Here is an 18,110-nt window from a genome sequence, read left to right on the forward strand (position 1 = left end):
ACATTCTGGTGAGCAGGGCTTTATTTAGTCTTCTAGGGCAACATATAATGACAGAAGAGAAGCTGTATGTATCTAATTATAGACCAGTTGACTAACAAATAGTCTACCAAAATGTTGGAAATTATAAACAGAAACATATCTAAATCAGGCAAAAAGAAATCTGCACTGCCTGTCAAAAATAATCTGTTGTCTAACTGTAGCCTACAGCGCATTTTCTATAATAGAAGGTTAGGGTCGGTTGCGGGCCTCAGATGTTCACTTTATCACATATAGTCAGGTAATTGTGGATGTGGTATTAGCACTTGCGGGCGGGTGCGTGTGAACAAACAGCTGCTAGTGTGTGTGTGTGTGTGTGTGTGTGTGTGTGTGTGTGTGTGTGTGTGTGTGTGTGTGTGTGTGTGTGTGTGTGTGTGTGTGTGTGTGTGTGTGTGTGTGTGTGTGTGTATCTGCACCTACTGTACCTCATCCTCTCATAGTCCTGTGCAGTAGAGAAGATCTTGGTCTCCCCTATGAGGATCTCACAGAAGGGTCTGCAGCCGATGCGTTGTTTGTTGAAACAAGGTACTGGACTCATGGTGACTGCCTTGACCACCAGGGGCTTGGAGTGTGGCAGGGAGGGCTTCTCTGATACCATACTGCACACATAGCCTATGTACCTGGAGAAGAGAGGCAGAGTATGTAAGGTTACGGACACTAAACTACCATAAGCACTGAGTAATATCTAAAAATAAAAAATACATTGTCTATGTACATGAATACAGAGGATGGGATTTTTTTGGGTGCTAGAAAATATCACAAAACTATCCATCTTAAAGTTACAGTATATACTTGAAATTATAGTTCCTATGTGTACAGATTCTTGCACAAAATCATTTGCTTTTTCAGTTTAGAAAAACACAACAGAACAAAAACAAAGATGAGGCTTGATTGCCACTGTCTTCATCCATCAGCCTCTCTCTGTCTGGGCTGAAGGATGAAGCAGTCTTTGTTATTATGAGAAGCAGCTGTGTGGCCAAACAGCTGGCTGTGTTTGCGTGTGTGTGTGTGTGTGTGTGTGTGTGTGTGTGTGTGTGTGTGTGTGTGTGTGTGTGTGTGTGTGTGTGTGTGTGTGTGTGTGTGTGTGTGTGTGTGTGTGTGTGTGCGTGTGCATGTGTGTGCGTGTTCGTGCTGGCATGTTGATTAATTGGCTGCTGTATATTTCTGGCACCTCGTTAGCATCGTGGCTAATGCGCCATGTACCGCAACAGCCATCGGAAAATAAATAGGTTGATAAAGGATTTAGGAGAGTAATGCAGGGGGAGAAGGAAGGAGGAGGGAGCTAGGTTTTTAAGTTCATCCATCATCTAAAAATAACAAAGTCAGAGTCATGGAGGTGAAGACTGTTTATGTGGATAATCTTTTTCTCCTGTTTTCCACTGCAATGAACAGCAATCAATGTAAACGCACACACACACACACACACACACACACACACACACACACACACACACACACACACACACACACACACACACACACACACACACACACACACACACACCACAAACACGCCCTCTGTGTTGTCCTACCTCCGGTGCGAGGACCAGAGGCCAGAGCCGGGTCTCTTGGCGCTGAGCAGCTGCATGGCGGGCACTGGGTTGGAGAAGAGGTGGCAGAAGCAGAACATGGCACAGACCAGCACACCTGACGGAGCACGGCCGTCCTTAAGGAGGGCACAGACAGTCAGTAGGCAGTAGATACACAAAGACAACACTAGCAAGCGAGCAGCAACATGCCAACATAAACTGTCATGTAGGATAACTAACAGAAGAGAAGGAAGCTGCAGCAAGCTTACAGTACTTCAATTTACAAAACTCAATGCATTGCAAAAAAAGGCAGTATAGACTTTATGATTCATATAAGCAAGGATAGTCTTTATGATTCTTATTAGCTAGGATAGTGTTTATGATTCCTATAAGCTAGGATAGTGTCACGACTTCCGCCGAAGTTGGTCCCTCTCCTTGTTCGGGCGGCGTTCGGTGGTCGACGTCACCGGTTTTCTAGTCGCCACCGATCCACGTCATTTTCCATTTTTTTGTCTTCATTGTACACACCTGGTTTCCATTCCAATATCATTGTTCCCTATTTAACCCTCTGGTTTCCCCCTTGGTTTTGTGCGTGTTTGTTATTGTCAAGTTGTCTCGTTTTGTAAACCGGATTATTTGTCTCCTTCATGGAATATTGTTTTTGAGTAAAGTTAAGGTCATTACTCCTCTCTGTGTCCTGCGCCTGACTCCGCCTTACCAGCATAACCTAGACATTTGACAGATAGATAGTCTTTATGATTCTTATAAGTTAGAATAGTCTTTATGATTCTTATAAGCTAGGATAGTCTTTATGATTCCTACAAACTAGGATAGTCTTTATGATCTTCAGAAGCTAGGATAGTCTTTATGATTCCTATGAGCAAGGATAGTCTTTATGATTCCTATAAACTAGGAAAGTCTTTATGATTCCTATAAGCTAGGATAGTCTTTATGATTCCTATACGCTAATATAGATAGTCTTTAAGATTTCTATAAGCTAGGATTCTCTTTATGATTCTTAGAAGCTAGGATAATCTTTATGATTTATATAAGCCAGGATAGTCTTTATGATTCCTATAAACTAGGAGAGCCGTTATGATTCCTAAGAGCTAGGATAGTCTTTATGATTCCTATCAACTAAGATAGTCTTTATGATTCCTATAAACTAGGATAGTCTTTATGATTCTTAGAAGCTAGGACCGTCTTTATGATTCTTAGAAGCTAGGATAGTCTTTATGATTCTTAGAAGCTAGGACCGTCTTTATGATTCTTAGAAGCTAGGATAGTCTTTATGATTCTTAGAAGCTAGGATAGTCTTTATGATTCTTAGAAGCTAGGATAGTCTTTATGATTCTTAGAAGCTAGGATAGTCTTTATGATTCTTAGAAGCTAGGATAGTCTTTATGATTCCTTTTAACTAGGACAGTCTTTGTGATTCTTAGAAGCTAGGATAGTCTTTATGATTCCTATAAGCGAGGATAGTCTTTATGATTCTTAGAAGCTAGGATAGTCTTTATGATTCTTAGAAGCTAGGATAGTCTTTATGATTCCTATAAGCGAGGATAGTCTTTATGATTCTTAGAAGCTTGGATAGTCTTTATGATTCTTAGAAGCTAGGATAGTCTTTATGATTCTTAGAAGCTAGGATAGTCTTTATGATTCTTAGAAGCTAGGATAGTCTTTATGATTCCTATAAGCGAGGATAGTCTTTATGATTCTTAGAAGCTAGGATAGTCTTTATGATTCTTAGGAGCTAGGATAGTCTTTATGATTCCTATGAGCGAGGATAGTCTTTATGATTCCTATAAGCTAGGATAGTCTTTATGATTCTTATAAGCTAGGATAGTCTTTATGATTCCAATTAGCTAGGATAGTCTTTATGATTCCTATAAGCTAGGATAGTCTTTATGATTCCAATTAGCTAGGATAGTCTTTATGATTCCTATAAGCTAGGATAGTCTTTATGATTCCAATTAGCTAGGATAGTCTTTATGATTCTTAGAAGCTAGGATAGTCTTTATGATTCTTAGAAGCTAGGATAGTCTTTATGATTCTTAGAAGCTAGGAAAGTCTTTATGATTCTTAGAAGCTAGGATAGTCTTTATGATTCCAATGAGCTAGGATAGTCTTTATGATTCCAATGAGCTAGGATAGTCTTTATGATTCCTATAAGCGAGGATAGTCTTTATGATTCTTAGAAGCTAGGACCGTCTTTATGATTCCTATAAGCTAGGATAGTCTTTATGATTCCAATTAGCTAGGACAGTCTTTATGATTCCTATGAGCGAGGATAGTCTTTATGATTCCTATAAGCTAGGATAGTCTTTATGATTCTTATAAGCTAGGATAGTCTTTATGATTCCAATTAGCTAGGATAGTCTTTATGATTCCTATAAGCTAGGATAGTCTTTATGATTCCAATTAGCTAGGATAGTCTTTATGATTCATATAAGCTAGGAAAGTCTTTATGATTCCAATTAGCTAGGATAGTCTTTATGATTCCTATAAGCTAGGATAGTCTTTATGATTCCAATTAGCTAGGATAGTCTTTATGATTCTTAGAAGCTAGGATAGTCTTTATGATTCTTAGAAGCTAGGATAGTCTTTATGATTCTTAGAAGCTAGGATAGTCTTTATGATTCTTAGAAGCTAGGATAGTCTTTATGATTCCAATGAGCTAGGATAGTCTTTATGATTCCAATGAGCTAGGATAGTCTTTATGATTCCTATAAGCGAGGATAGTCTTTATGATTCTTAGAAGCTAGGACCGTCTTTATGATTCCTATAAGCTAGGATAGTCTTTATGATTCCAATTAGCTAGGACAGTCTTTATGATTCCTATAAGCGAGTATAGTCTTTATGATTCTTAGAAGCTAGGATTGTAACGATAGTCTATGTCGTCCTCCTCATCGGACGAGGAGAGGCGAGAAGGATCGGACCAATATGCAGAGTGGTTCGTGCTCATGATGATTTATTAAAACCGAAACTGAACACTGAAATACAAAACAATAAACGAAGTGCAGAAAACCGAAACAGTACCGTGTGGTGAAAACACTAACACGGTAGACAAACACCCACAAAACACACGTGAAACCCAGGCTGCCTAAGTATGATTCTCAATCAGGGACAACGATTGACAGCTGCCTCTGATTGAGAATCATACCAGGCCGAATACAAAATCCCAACATAGAAAATCACACATAGACAACCCACCCAACTCACGCCCTGACCATACTAAAATAAATACAAAACAAGGGAAAACAGGTCAGGAACGTGACAAGGATAGTCTTTATGATTCTTAGAAGCTAGGATAGTCTTTATGATTCTTAGAAGCTAGGATAGTCTTTATGATTCTTAGAAGCTAGGATAGTCTTTATGATTCTTAGAAGCTAGGATAGTCTTTATGATTCTTAGAAGCTAGGATAGTCTTTATGATTCTTAGAAGCTAGGATAGTCTTTATGATTCTTAGAAGCTAGGATAGTCTTTATGATTCTTAGAAGCTAGGATAGTCTTTATGATTCTTAGAAGCTAGGATAGTCTTTATGATTCTTAGAAGCTAGGATAGTCTTTATGATTCCAATGAGCTAGGATAGTCTTTATGATTCCAATGAGCTAGGATAGTCTTTATGATTCCTATAAGCGAGGATAGTCTTTATGATTCTTAGAAGCTAGGACCGTCTTTATGATTCCTATAAGCTAGGATAGTCTTTATGATTCCAATTAGCTAGGACAGTCTTTATGATTCCTATAAGCGAGTATAGTCTTTATGATTCTTAGAAGCTAGGATTGTAACGATAGTCTATGTCGTCCTCCTCATCGGACGAGGAGAGGCGAGAAGGATCGGACCAATATGCAGAGTGGTTCGTGCTCATGATGATTTATTAAAACCGAAACTGAACACTGAAATACAAAACAATAAACGAAGTGCAGAAAACCGAAACAGTACCGTGTGGTGAAAACACTAACACGGTAGACAAACACCCACAAAACACACGTGAAACCCAGGCTGCCTAAGTATGATTCTCAATCAGGGACAACGATTGACAGCTGCCTCTGATTGAGAATCATACCAGGCCGAATACAAAATCCCAACATAGAAAATCACACATAGACAACCCACCCAACTCACGCCCTGACCATACTAAAATAAATACAAAACAAGGGAAAACAGGTCAGGAACGTGACAAGGATAGTCTTTATGATTCTTAGAAGCTAGGATAGTCTTTATGATTCTTAGAAGCTAGGATAGTCTTTATGATTCTTAGAAGCTAGGATAGTCTTTATGATTCTTAGAAGCTAGGATAGTCTTTATGATTCTTAGAAGCTAGGATAGTCTTTATGATTCTTAGAAGCTAGGATAGTCTTTATGATTCTTAGAAGCTAGGGCCCTTCCATGTTCTCTGTGCATGGCCAATATTTTTGGTTTCAGTCCCACATCGCTCCAATATCACTAAACAGGGACTCTTCACACAGTTTGTCTGTCACTATCTGCTGCCACAGTATCTAAATATAACTCGTGTCTCTTTTGCTTAAGAAAGTTATACAGTTATAAATACATCTGGTTGAGGTAATGTTAAGATCATAAAACTGGGCCAAGTATTTCTAAGAGAGCAACATTCTTCCTTCAGCACAAAACGTTGAGGAAGACATTTGAGGAACTCTCATATAAACTAAAAGTGATTGCTCAACACAGATGAACTTGCCAACCACAATGAAATCACATACAAAAAGATGGAAAGCATTACAGTCCAGTCATATTGTACTGTAGTACATAACTAAAAGCATGTACAGTATACTTTGAAACATGTACAGTATACTTTAAAGCATGTACAGTATACTTTGAAACATGTACAGTATACTTTTCTTTATCCATAATTATTTTGCTACAGCAAATGGACAGGACCAGGATTTTTATTATATACTATTCTACTGTAGTCTATACTTCTCTCTTGAATACAGAGAACATCTGTCTTTGCTTAAGGTCTGCAATGCCAGTGAAAGAGCTCAGTGGAAACTAAAGCTGAAACAGAAACAATTGGAGCAGTATTCCAAGCTGTGTTTCTCTTGGACCCCAGGCAGTCCCACAAAACCAGAACAAACCCAGGACAAACCCAGGCTGGTAGGGAGGCAACAATGAGAGGGGGAGGAGGAGGAGGAGGAGGAGGAGGAGGAGGAGGAGATGGAAGGAGAATGGAGTGAGAGGAATGTTGTGTAAACAAGAAAGAAGTGAGGATGAGTGTGAATGATGGTTCTCAGGACCGAGGCAACAATAAGAGGGGGGAAAGAGGAGGTAGGAGATGGAGGGAGAAAGGAGAAGACAAAGGAATGGTGTGTAAACAAGAGATGAGGAACAGAGGAAAAAGGACAGAGTGAAGAATGTGAATGTGAATAAACATTCCTGTGGGTCTCATCTTACCGAGCAGGTGATGACACACACATTCTTGGGGTTCTGTTTGAGCCAGTTGTGCATGTTCTTACACACCGCAAACAGGTTGTGCAGGCTGGGAGCCTGGCGGGATGGCCAGTTACACTCTGAGACCTGGAAATGGGGGGGGGGGTAAGAGAGATGCGGGGGGGAGAGAGAAGAGGGGTGAAGAGAGAGAGAGAAAGAGAGAGAGGAGAGAACGATTATAAGTAACGTCCTTGCAGTGAAAGCAACATGTGCACAAATCACGAGTTACCATGATGAGTCATGTAATTATAATGACTTTAGCAGACAAAAAAATATGGATGAATCCATCGATGACATCCCCCCATTGTTTCCTATGAGAATTGCCTTCGCTAGAAGCCTGTGTTTCAGACATAAGGAAGTGGATGGCTGAAAACGTTCTACTTTTAAACTCGGACAAAACAGAGATGCTTGTTCTAGGTCCCAAGAAACAAAGAGATATTCTGTTAAATCTGACAATTAATCTTGATGGTTGTAAAGTCGTCTCAAATAAAACTGTGAAGGACCTCGGCGTTACTCTGGACCCTGATCTCTCTTTTGACGAACATATCAAGACTGTTTCAAGGACAGCTTTTTTCCATCTATGTAACATTGCAAAAATCAGAAATTTTCTGTCCAAAAATGATGCAGAAAAATTAATCCATGCTTTTGTTACTTCTAGGTTAGACTACTGCAATGCTCTACTTTCCGCCTACCCGGATAAAGCACTAAATAAACTTCAGTTAGTGCTAAATACAGCTGCTAGAATCCTGACATAGAACCAAGAAATTTGATCATATTACTCCAGTGCTAGCTTCCCTACACTGGCTTCCTGTTAAGGCAAGGGCTGATTTCAAAGTTTTACTGTTAACCTATAAAGCGTTACATGGGCTTGCTCCTACCTATCTTTCCGAGTTGGTCCTGCCGTACATACCTACACGTACGCTACGGTCACAAGACGCAGGCCTCCTAATTGTCCCTAGAATTTCTAGGCAAACAGCTGGAGGCAGGGCTTTCTCCTATAGATCTCAGCCCGGGGCTTTCTCCTATAGATCGCAGCCCGTCTGGTGTTCAACCTTCCCAAGTTCTCTCACGTCACCCCGCTCCTCCGCTCTCTCCACTGGCTTCCAGTTGAAGCTCGCATCCGCTACAAGACCATGGTGCTTGCCTACGGAGCTGTGAGGGGAACGGCACCTCCGTACCTTCAGGCTCTGATCAGGCCCTACACCCAAACAAGGGCACTGCGTTCATCCACCTCTGGCCTGCTCGCCTCCCTACCTCTGAGGAAGTACAGTTCCCGCTCAGCCCAGTCAAAACTGTTCGCTGCTCTGGCACCCCAATGGTGGAACAAACTCCCTCACGACGCCAGGTCAGCGGAGTCAATCACCACCTTCCGGAGACACCTGAAACCCCACCTCTTTAAGGAATACCTAGGATAGGATAAAGTAATCCTTCTAACCCCCCCCTCCCCCTTAAAAGAGTTAGATGCACTATTGTAAAGTGGTTGTTCCACTGGATATCATAAGGTGTAAGTCGCAATTTGTAAGTCGCTCTGGATAAGAGCGTCTGCTAAATGACTTAAATGTAAATGTAAATGTAAATCTCAATTTTTATGGAATAGTCTGCCTACCCATGTGAGAGACGCAGACTCGGTCTCAACCTTTAAGTCTTTACTGAAGACTTATCTCTTCAGTAGGTCATATGATTAAGTGTAGTCTGGCCCAGGAGTGTGAAGGTGAACGGAAAGGCTCTGGAGCAACGAACCGCCCTTGCTGTCTCTGCCTGGCCGGTTCCCCTCTCTCCACTGGGATTCTCTGCCTCTAACCCTATTACAGGGGCTGAGTCACTGGTGCTCTTTCATGCCGTCCCTAGGAGGGGTGCGTCACTTGAATGGGTTGAGTTACTGACGTGATCTTCCTGTCTGGGTTGGCGCCCCCCCTTGGTTTGTGCTGTGGTGGAGATCTTTGTGGGCTATACTCGGCCTTGTCTCAGGATGGTAAGTTGGTGGTTGAAGATATCCCTCTAGTGGTGTGGGGGCTGTGCTTTGGCAAAGTGGGTGGGGTTATATCCTTCCTGTTTGGCCCTGTCCGGGGGTATCATCGGATGGGGCCACAGTGTCTCCTGACCCCTCCTGTCTCAGCCTCCAGTATTTATGCTGCAGTAGTTTATGTGTCGGGGGGCTAGGGTCAGTTGGTTATATCTGGAGTACTTCTCCTGTCTTATCCGGTGTCCTGTGTGAATTTAAGTATGCTCTCTCTAATTCTCTCCTTCTCTCTTTCTTTCTCTCTCTCGGAGGACCTGAGCCCTAGGACCATGCGTCAGGACTACCGGGCATGATGACTCCTTGCTGTCCCCAGTCCACCTGGCCTTGCTGCTGTTCCAGTTTCAACTGTTCTGCCTGCGGCTATGGAACCCTGACCTGTCCACCGGACGTGCTACCTGTCCCAGACCTGCTGTTTTCAACTCTCTAGAGACCGCAGGAGCGGTAGAGATACTCTTAATGATCGGCTATGAAAAGCCGACTGACATTTACTCCTGATTATTATTTGACCATGCTGGTCATTTATGAACATTTGAACATATTGGCCATGTTCTGTTATAATCTCCACCCGGCACAGCCAGAAGAGGACTGGCCACCCCTCATAGCCTGCTTCCTAGGTTTTGGCCTTTCTAGGGAGTTTTTCCTAGCCGCCGTGCTTCTACACCTGCATTGCTTGCTGTTTGGGGTTTTAGGCTGGGTTTCTGTACAGCACTTCGAGATATTAGCTGATGTACGAAGGGCTTGATTTGATTTGATTTGAATGCTCAGTGGCGCATTTGATGATCAGGAAGTGTCATTTCAGTGTGTCGCCATCTTTCTACATGGAGGAGTTTTTGGAAACATTGCATGCTCAGTTTGTACTACTTTAGGAAGTGAGGTTGCAGGCTCAGTGCTGCCACCTCTCATGGAATATCTCAAGTTGAAGGCCAACCAGGGTACTGCAGGCTGCCATTAGCAACTAAATGATCCTTATAACTTAGTCTGTGTGGGATTTCAAAGTAATCGATTCAAAGACATACATCTGGTGAAATACAACAAATTATTGGTTACATGATTGTGTTCTAATTTTCTTTTTATATCCACGAATATTGACCACAAAGAGCGCCATTTCCAAATTCACTACCCCTGTCTGCACATTATGCCCTGAATCTATTCTACCACGCCCAGAAATCTGTACCTTTTATTCTCTGTCCCCAACGCACTAGACAACCAGTTTTGATAGCCTTTAGCCGTACCCTCATCCTACTCCTCCTCTGTTCCTCGGGTGATGTGGAGGCTAACCCAGGCCCTGCGTGTCCCCAGGCACTCTCATTTGTTGACTTCTGTAATCGAAAAAGCCTTGGTTTCATGCATGTTAACATCAGAAGCCTCATCCCTAAGTTTGTTTTACTCACTGCTTTAGCACACTCCGCCAACCCTGATGTCCTTGCCGTGTCTGAATCCTGGCTTAGGAAGGCCACAAAAAATGTGTAGATTTCCATACCCAACTACAACATTTTCCATCAAGATAGAACTGCCAAAGTGCGAGGAGTTGCAATATACTGCAGAGATAGCTTGCAAAGTTCTGTCATACTTTCCAGGTCTATGCCCAAACAGTTCGAGCATCTAATTTTAAAAATGAATCTCTCCAGAAATAAGTCTCTCGCCGTTGCCGCCTGTTATAGACCCCCCTTAGCTCCCAGCTGTGCCCTGGACACCATATGTGAATTGATTGCCCCTCATCTATCTTCAGAGTTCGTTCTGTTAGGTGACCTAAACTGGGATATGCTTAACACCCCAGCAGTCCTACAATCTAAGCTAGATGCCCTCAACCTCACACAAATCATCAAGGAACCCACCAGGTACAACCCTAAATCTGTAAACATGGGCACCCTCATAGATATTATCCTGACCAACTTGCCCTCCAAATACACCTCTTCCGTTTTCAATCAGGATCTCAGCGATCACTGCATCATTGCCTGCATCCGCTATGGGTCCACGGTCAAAAGACCACCCCTCATCACTGTCAAACGCTCCCTAAAACACTTCTGCGAGCAGGGCTTTCTAATCGACCTGGCCCGGGTATCCTGGAAGGATATTGACCTCATCCCGTCAGTCGAGGATGCCTGGTCGTTCTTTAAAAGTAATTTCCTCACCATCTTAAATAAGCATGCCCCTTTCAAAAAATGTAGAACTAAGAACAGATATAGCCCTTGGTTCACTCCAGACCTGACTGCCCTTGACCAGCACAAAAACATCCTGTGGCGGACTGCAATAGCATCAAACAGTCCCCGTGATATGCAACTGTTCAGGGAAGTCAGGAACCAATACACGCAGTCAGTCAGGAAAGCAAAGGCTAGCTTTTTCAAACAGAAATTTGCATCCTGAAGCTCTAACTCCAAAAAGTTTTGGGACACTGTAAAGTCCATGGAGAACAAGAGCACCTCCTCCCAGCTGCTCACTGCTCTGAGGCTAGGTAACACGGTCACCATCAAAAAATCCATGATAATCGAACATTTCAATAAGCATTTCTCTACGGCTGGCCATGCTTTCCTCCTGGCTACCCCAGCCCCGGCCAACAGCTCCGTCCCCCTTGCCCGAGCCTCCCCAGCTTCTCCTTCCCCCAAATCCAGATTGCAGATGTTCTGAAAGAGCTGCAAAACCTGGACCCGTACAAATCAGCTGGGCTAGACAATCTGGACACTCTCTTTCTAAAACTATCTGCCGCCATTGTTGCAACCCCTATTACCAGTCTGTTCAACCTCCCTTTCGTATCGTCCGAGATCCCCAAAGATTGTCCGATCATCCGAGATCGTCCGAGATCCCCAAAGATCCCCAAAACTCTCCTTCCAGACTCATATTAAACATCTCCAATCCAAAATCAAATCTAGAATCGGCTTTCAATTCCGCAACAAAGCATCCTTCACTCACGCCGCCAAACTTACACTAGTAAAACTGACTATCCTACCGATCCTCGACTTCGGTGATGTCATCTACAAAATAGCTTCCAATACTCTACTCAGCAAATTGGATGCAGTCTATCACAGTGCCATCTGTTTTGTTACCAACGCCCCTTATACCACCCACCACTGCGACCTGTATGCTCTAGTCGGCTGGCCCTCGCTACATATTCGTCGCCAGAACCACTGGCTCCAGGTCATCTATAAGTCTATGCTAGGTAAAGCTCCGCCTTATCTCAGCTCACTGGTCACGATAACAACACCCACCCATAGCACCTGCTCCAGCAGGTATATCTCACTGGACATCCCCAAAGTCAACACCTCCTTTGGCCGCCTTTCCTTCCAGTTCTCTGCTGCCAGTGACTGGAACGAATTGCAAAAATCGCTGAAGCTGGAGATTTATATTTCCCTCACTAACTTTAAACATCAGCTATCTGAGCAGCTAACCGATCGCTGCAGCTGTACATAGTCCATCTGTAAATAGCCCACCCAATCTACCTACCTCATCCCCATATTGTTTTTATTTACTTTTCTGCTCTTTTGCACACCAGTATCACTACTTACACACCACCATCTACTCATGTATCACTCCAGTGTTAATCTGCTAAATTGTAATTATTTCGCTACTATGGCCTATTTATTGCCTACCTCCTCACGCCATTTGTACACACTGTATATAGACTCCTTTTTTCTATTGTGTTATTGACTGTATGCTTGTTTATTCCATGTGTAACTCTGTGTTGTTGTTTGTGTCGCACTGCTTTGCTTTATCTTGGCCAGGTCGCAGTTGTAAATAAGAACTTGTTTTCAACTAGCTTACCTGGTTAAATAAAGGTGTCACGTTCTGATCTTAGTTACTTTGTTATGTCTTTATTTTAGTTTGGTCAGGGTGTGAGTTGGGGTGGGCATTCTATGTTGTTTTTTCTATGTTTTTGATCTATTGTCCTATGGTCCAGGGTATCCTGCGCCGGCTCTGCGTGCTGTGTCTCCGGGGCGCTGGGAGGGTGCAGTGAGTCCTATGCCTGCGCTCCGCTCGTGCCGGGCAAATGTGGGAATTGAGCCTAAGGGGGAGGTGCACGTAGGATGCACCAGATCTCCAGTGCTCACCCACAGCCCGGTTCAACCTGTGCCTGCACTCTGGAGGGTCCGGGCTAGAGTAGTCATCCAGCCTGGGGGAGTGGTGCCAAGGCTGCGCACCAGAGCTCCAGTGCTCCCCCACAGCCCGGTCCTTCCGGTGCCTCCTCCAAGCACCAGGCCTCCAGTAGGTCTCCCCAGCCTGGTGGGTCCTGTGGCAGCCCCACGCACCAGGCTGTCTCTCCGTCTCCTCCCTACAGGTGCTTCCGTCTGTCCTGAGCCGCCCGAGCCGCCCGTCTGTCCAGTGGTGCCCTTTACTAGGGTCTCCAATCCAGGGTCGGTGACAAGGGTCGCCGCTCCTAAGTTGTCACAGCAGTGGGGCGAGACTATGGTGGAGTGGGGTCCTTGTCCCGCTCCAGAGCCCGCACCGCGGTAAATGCCCACCCAGACCCTCCCCTATAGGTTCAGGTTTTGCGGCCAGAGTTCACACCTTTGGGGGGGGGGGGGTACTGTCACGTTCTGACCTCAGTTACTTTGTTATGTCTTTATTTTAGTTTGGTCAGGGCGTGAGTTGGGGTGGGCATTCTATGTTGTTTTTTCTATGTTTTGTTCTATTGTCCTTTTCTATGTGTTTGGCCTAGTATGGTTGTCAATCAGAGGCAGGTGTCAGTCGTTGTCTCTGATTGGGAGCCATATTTAGGTAGCCTGCTTTTCATTGTGTTTTGTTGGTGATTATTTTCTGTGTAGTGGATGTCACCTTACAGAACTGTTGCGTTTCGTTCTCCTTTGTTATTTTGTTTAGTGTTCTATGTTTAATAAATATAATGATGAACACTTACCACGCTGCGCTCTGGTCCTCACCTCATTCCAACGACGAGCGTTACAAAAGGTGAAATAAAATAAAATCAACTATAATGTGGATCCTGTTTTCTGGAAACAGTACCATGGTCGTCCGTCCACTTGAAATCCTAAATGCGAGGGGTTCTCCCCTGGTGCGTGTGTGTAATGAAAAAGGGCTGATAATAGTAGACCACTCAGGAAACCAACACTCGACCCCTCTGATGTAAAAAAAACTCTGATGTAAAAAAACTACAGACCGGTATCCTTTCTTTCCATTCCAAAACACTTGAGCGTGCTGTCTCTGACCAACTCTCTCAGAATGATCTTCTTCACCCTAACAAGTCAGGCTTCAAGAAGGGTCACTCAACTGAGATTGCTCTCCTCTGTCACGGAGGCTCTCCGCTCTGCCAAAACTGACTCTCTCTCCTCTGCTCTCATCTTCCTAGATCTATCTGCTGGCTTCCACACGGTGAACCATCAGATCCTCCTTTCCACCCTCTCAGGGCTGGGTGTCTCAGGCTCTATCAGATCCTCCTCTCCACCCTCTCAGGGCTGGGTGTCTCAGGCTCTATCAGATCCTCCTTTCCACCCTCTCAGGGCTGGGTGTCTCAGGCTCTATCAGATCCTCCTCTCCACCCTCTCAGGGCTGGGTGTCTCAGGCTCTATCAGATCCTCCTCTCCACCCTCTCAGGGCTGGGTGTCTCAGGCTCTATCAGATCCTCCTCTCTACCCTCTCAGGGCTGGGTGTCTCAGGCTCTATCAGATCCTCCTCTCCACCCTCTCAGGGCTGGGTGTCTCAGGCTCTATCAGATCCTCCTCTCCGCCCTCTCAGGGCTGGGTGTCTCAGGCTCTGCACACTCCTGGATTGCATCCTACCTGGTCGCTCCTACCAGGTTACGTGGAGTGGATCTGTGTCTGCACCACGTGCTCTCACTACTGGTGTTCCCTAGGGCTCGGTTCTAGGCCCTCTCCTCTTTATTCTTTACACCAGCTCCATCATATCCTCTCATGGTCTCTCCTATAATTGCTAGGTAGATGACACTCAACTACTTCTCATTCCCCCCTTCTGACACCCATGTGGCAACATACATCTCTTCGTGCCTGGCAGATATCTCAGCTTGGATGTCGGCCCACCATCTCAAGCTCAACCTCGACAAGACGGAGCTACTCTTCCTCCTGGGAAAGGCCTGCCCTCTCCAAAACCTCTCCATCACGGTTGACAACTCCATGGTGTCCCCCTCCAAGAGTGTAAAGAACCAAAGCTTGAACCTGGACAACACCCTGTCATTCTCTGCAAACATCAAAGCAGTGACTCGCTCTTGCAGGTTCATGCTCTACAACATCTGTAGAGTACAACCTTTCTTCACACAGGAAGCAGCGCAGGTCCTAATCCAGGCACTCATCATATCCCGTCGGGACTACTGCAACTCCTCAGTGGCGCAGCAGTCTAAGGCATTGTATCTCTGTGCAAGAGGCGTCACTACAGTCCCTGGTGCGAATCCAGGCTGTTTCACATCCGGACGTGATTAGGAGTTCCATAGGGCGACGCACAACTAGCCCAGCGTTGTCAAGGTTTGGCTGGGGTAGGCCGTCACTGTAAATAAGAATTTGTTCTTAACTGACTTGCCTAGTTAAATAAAGGTTAAAAAATATAAATGTAAAAATATAATTAGTAGAAAGAGGAGGAAGGGAAGCGCTACTAAGGTACACAATAGTACATTTTGGTAGATAGAAGATGCTCTTTGGGAAAAGGGGTAGATTGGTCATCAAAAAGAAAGGAGGACCAAGGCACTCTTCATAAAATTTATTAAAATGCCTTTATTTGTATGGATGTTCAATAGAAACAAAGTTTTACGTGTCAGATTTTTAAACTTTGTTTCTATTGAACATGCCCATACAAATAAAGGCATTATAATTAATTTTATGAAGAGTGCCTTGGTCCTCCGTAAAAATGTAACTGTTGGCTGGGCGCCTCGCTTGTGCCATCAAACCCCTGCAACGTATCCAGAATGCTGCAGCCCGCCTGGTGTTCAACCTTCCTAAGTTCTCCCATGTCACCCTGCTCCTCCATACACTCCATTGGCTTCCAGTCAAAGCTTGCATCCATTACGAGACATGGTACTTGCCTACAGAGCAGCAAGAGGAACTGCCCCTCCCTACCTTCAGGCTCTGCTCCAAGCCTACATCCCAACCAACGCACTCTGTTCTGACACCTCAGGTCTCTTGGTCCTCCCTACCTTCAGGCTCTGCTCCAAGCCTACATCCCAACCAACGCACTCTGTTCTGACACCTCAGGTCTCTTGGTCCTCCCTACCTTCAGGCTCTGCTCCAAGCCTACATCCCAACCAACGCACTCTGTTCTGCCACCTCAGGTCTCTTGGTCCTCCCTACCTTCAGGCTCTGCTCCAAGCCTACATCCCAACCAACGCACTCTGTTCGGCCACCTCAGGTCTCTTGGTCCTCCCTACCTTCAGGCTCTGCTCCAAGCCTACATCCCAACCAACGCACTCTGTTCTGACACCTCAGGTCTCTTGGTCCTCCCTACCTTCAGGCTCTGCTCCAAGCCTACATCCCAACCAACGCACTCTGTTCTGCCACCTCAGGTCTCTTGGTCCTCCCTACCTTCAGGCTCTGCTCCAAGCCTACATCCCAACCAACGCACTCTGTTCGGCCACCTCAGGTCTCTTGGTCCTCCCTAACTTCAGGCTCTGCTCCAAGCCTACATCCCAACCAACGCACTCTGTTCGGCCACCTCAGGTCTCTTGGTCCTCCCTACCTTCAGGCTCTGCTCCAAGCCTACATCCCAACCAACGCACTCTGTTCGGCCACCTCAGGTCTCTTGGTCCTCCCTACCTTCAGGCTCTGCTCCAAGCCTACATCCCAACCAACGCACTCTGTTCTGACACCTCTGCTCTCTTGGTCGTCCCACCTCAAATGGAGGGCAGGTCCTGCTCAGTCCAGTCAAAGCTTTTCTCTGTACTGGTACCCCAATGGTGCTAGGACAGGAGTCCCTTCCCATCTTCAGAACTCATCAAAGAGTATCTTAAATAAGAATTATCAGTCTTCTAATTCCCCACCCAACAAAAACAAAGTGCACATATTTTCCAACTAGCACTGACTTTGCTGATAACTTCTTTATTGAGGAAGAATGTACTCACTACGACTGTGATATGTGGTGGTCTCAACTAGCTATATTAAGATGAATGCACTAACTGTATCTAATTGAACAGTAAATCAGTTGAAGTGGGAAGCCAACATAGTAGTGACTGGAGTCCTGTGTAGACTCTATACCTTCTGCCTCACTGTGAGAGAAACTGAGCCAAGTCTTACTCTCCAAGTTCAGTCTTTGATTCTGATTTAGGTCTATGCATAAGACAATGCACTTTCACAGTGTTCAGTGGGTATGCTGTTTGCCATGAAACACAATACCTGGTGCCTATGGCACGTGTCAAACTCATTCCACGGAGAGCCAAGAGTCTGCGGGTTTTCGCTCCACCCTTGTACTTGATTTATGGATTAAGGTCACTAATTAGTAAGGAACTCCCTTCACCTGGTTGCCTACTTCATAATTGAAAGGAAAATCCACAAACCTGCAGACACTCTGCCCTCCATGGAATGAGTCTGACACCCCTGGGCTATGGGTAATGTGTTGTAATGTATTATAAATCATTGCATACATGTTGGCATAGTGTGTTTTAGCATTACTGTATAACAGAGAGTGTCTGAACTGAGGCTAAGTATAGTATCTCTGTGTGTTGATCTTGGTAGGCCTTGGTAGACCTCCATCTCGTTCTCTCTGTCTCACCCGGTTGGAGAACTTTACGCCGCGGTAGTTGCGCTGTGACAGGTTGAAGACAGTGTAGTGGTCAGCGTGCCGTGAGTCCAGAAAGGAGCGCATATCCTCCACATGGTTCTGGTTGCCGATCTGCAAAGCCTCTGCAGGATATGACATCACTGGCAGGGGACAGAGAGGGAGACATTGGCAGGGGACAGAGAGGTAGACATTGGCAGAGGACAGAGAGAGGCATTGGCAGGGGACATAGAGGGAGACATTGGAAAAGGACAGAGAGGGAGACATGGGCAGGGGACAGAGAGGGAGACATATGGGCAATCCCAGTCACCATAGAGGTGATGATGAGGTATGCCAGGATGTACAGTACTATGCTATTATTAAACACTGTCATGGCGTTCCATGACAGTGTTTGATTTGATCCATACTATT

The 18,110-nt window shown here is 44.9% G+C and overlaps 1 protein-coding gene across 10 annotated transcripts in view; it reads right to left on the reverse strand.

Annotated features, from left to right (window-relative positions):
• dnajc6 (DnaJ (Hsp40) homolog, subfamily C, member 6) overlaps window positions 1-18,110 on the reverse strand; it is a 73,349-nt gene that overhangs the window by 17,728 nt on the left and 37,511 nt on the right. For all 10 annotated transcript variants that reach the window (XM_071346234.1, XM_071346232.1, XM_071346233.1 and 7 more), the window contains 4 exons: window positions 17,694-17,842; window positions 6,983-7,105; window positions 1,569-1,702; window positions 462-656 (listed from right to left, as the gene is read on the reverse strand). In XM_071346234.1, coding sequence (XP_071202335.1) covers window positions 462-656; window positions 1,569-1,702; window positions 6,983-7,105; window positions 17,694-17,842 — 601 coding nt within the window. The remainder of the gene's footprint in view (window positions 1-461; window positions 657-1,568; window positions 1,703-6,982; window positions 7,106-17,693; window positions 17,843-18,110) is intronic.

Source organism: Salvelinus alpinus, chromosome 16, assembly GCF_045679555.1.
Source record: "Salvelinus alpinus chromosome 16, SLU_Salpinus.1, whole genome shotgun sequence".
In the NCBI taxonomy this organism is placed as follows: Eukaryota; Metazoa; Chordata; class Actinopteri; order Salmoniformes; family Salmonidae; genus Salvelinus; species Salvelinus alpinus.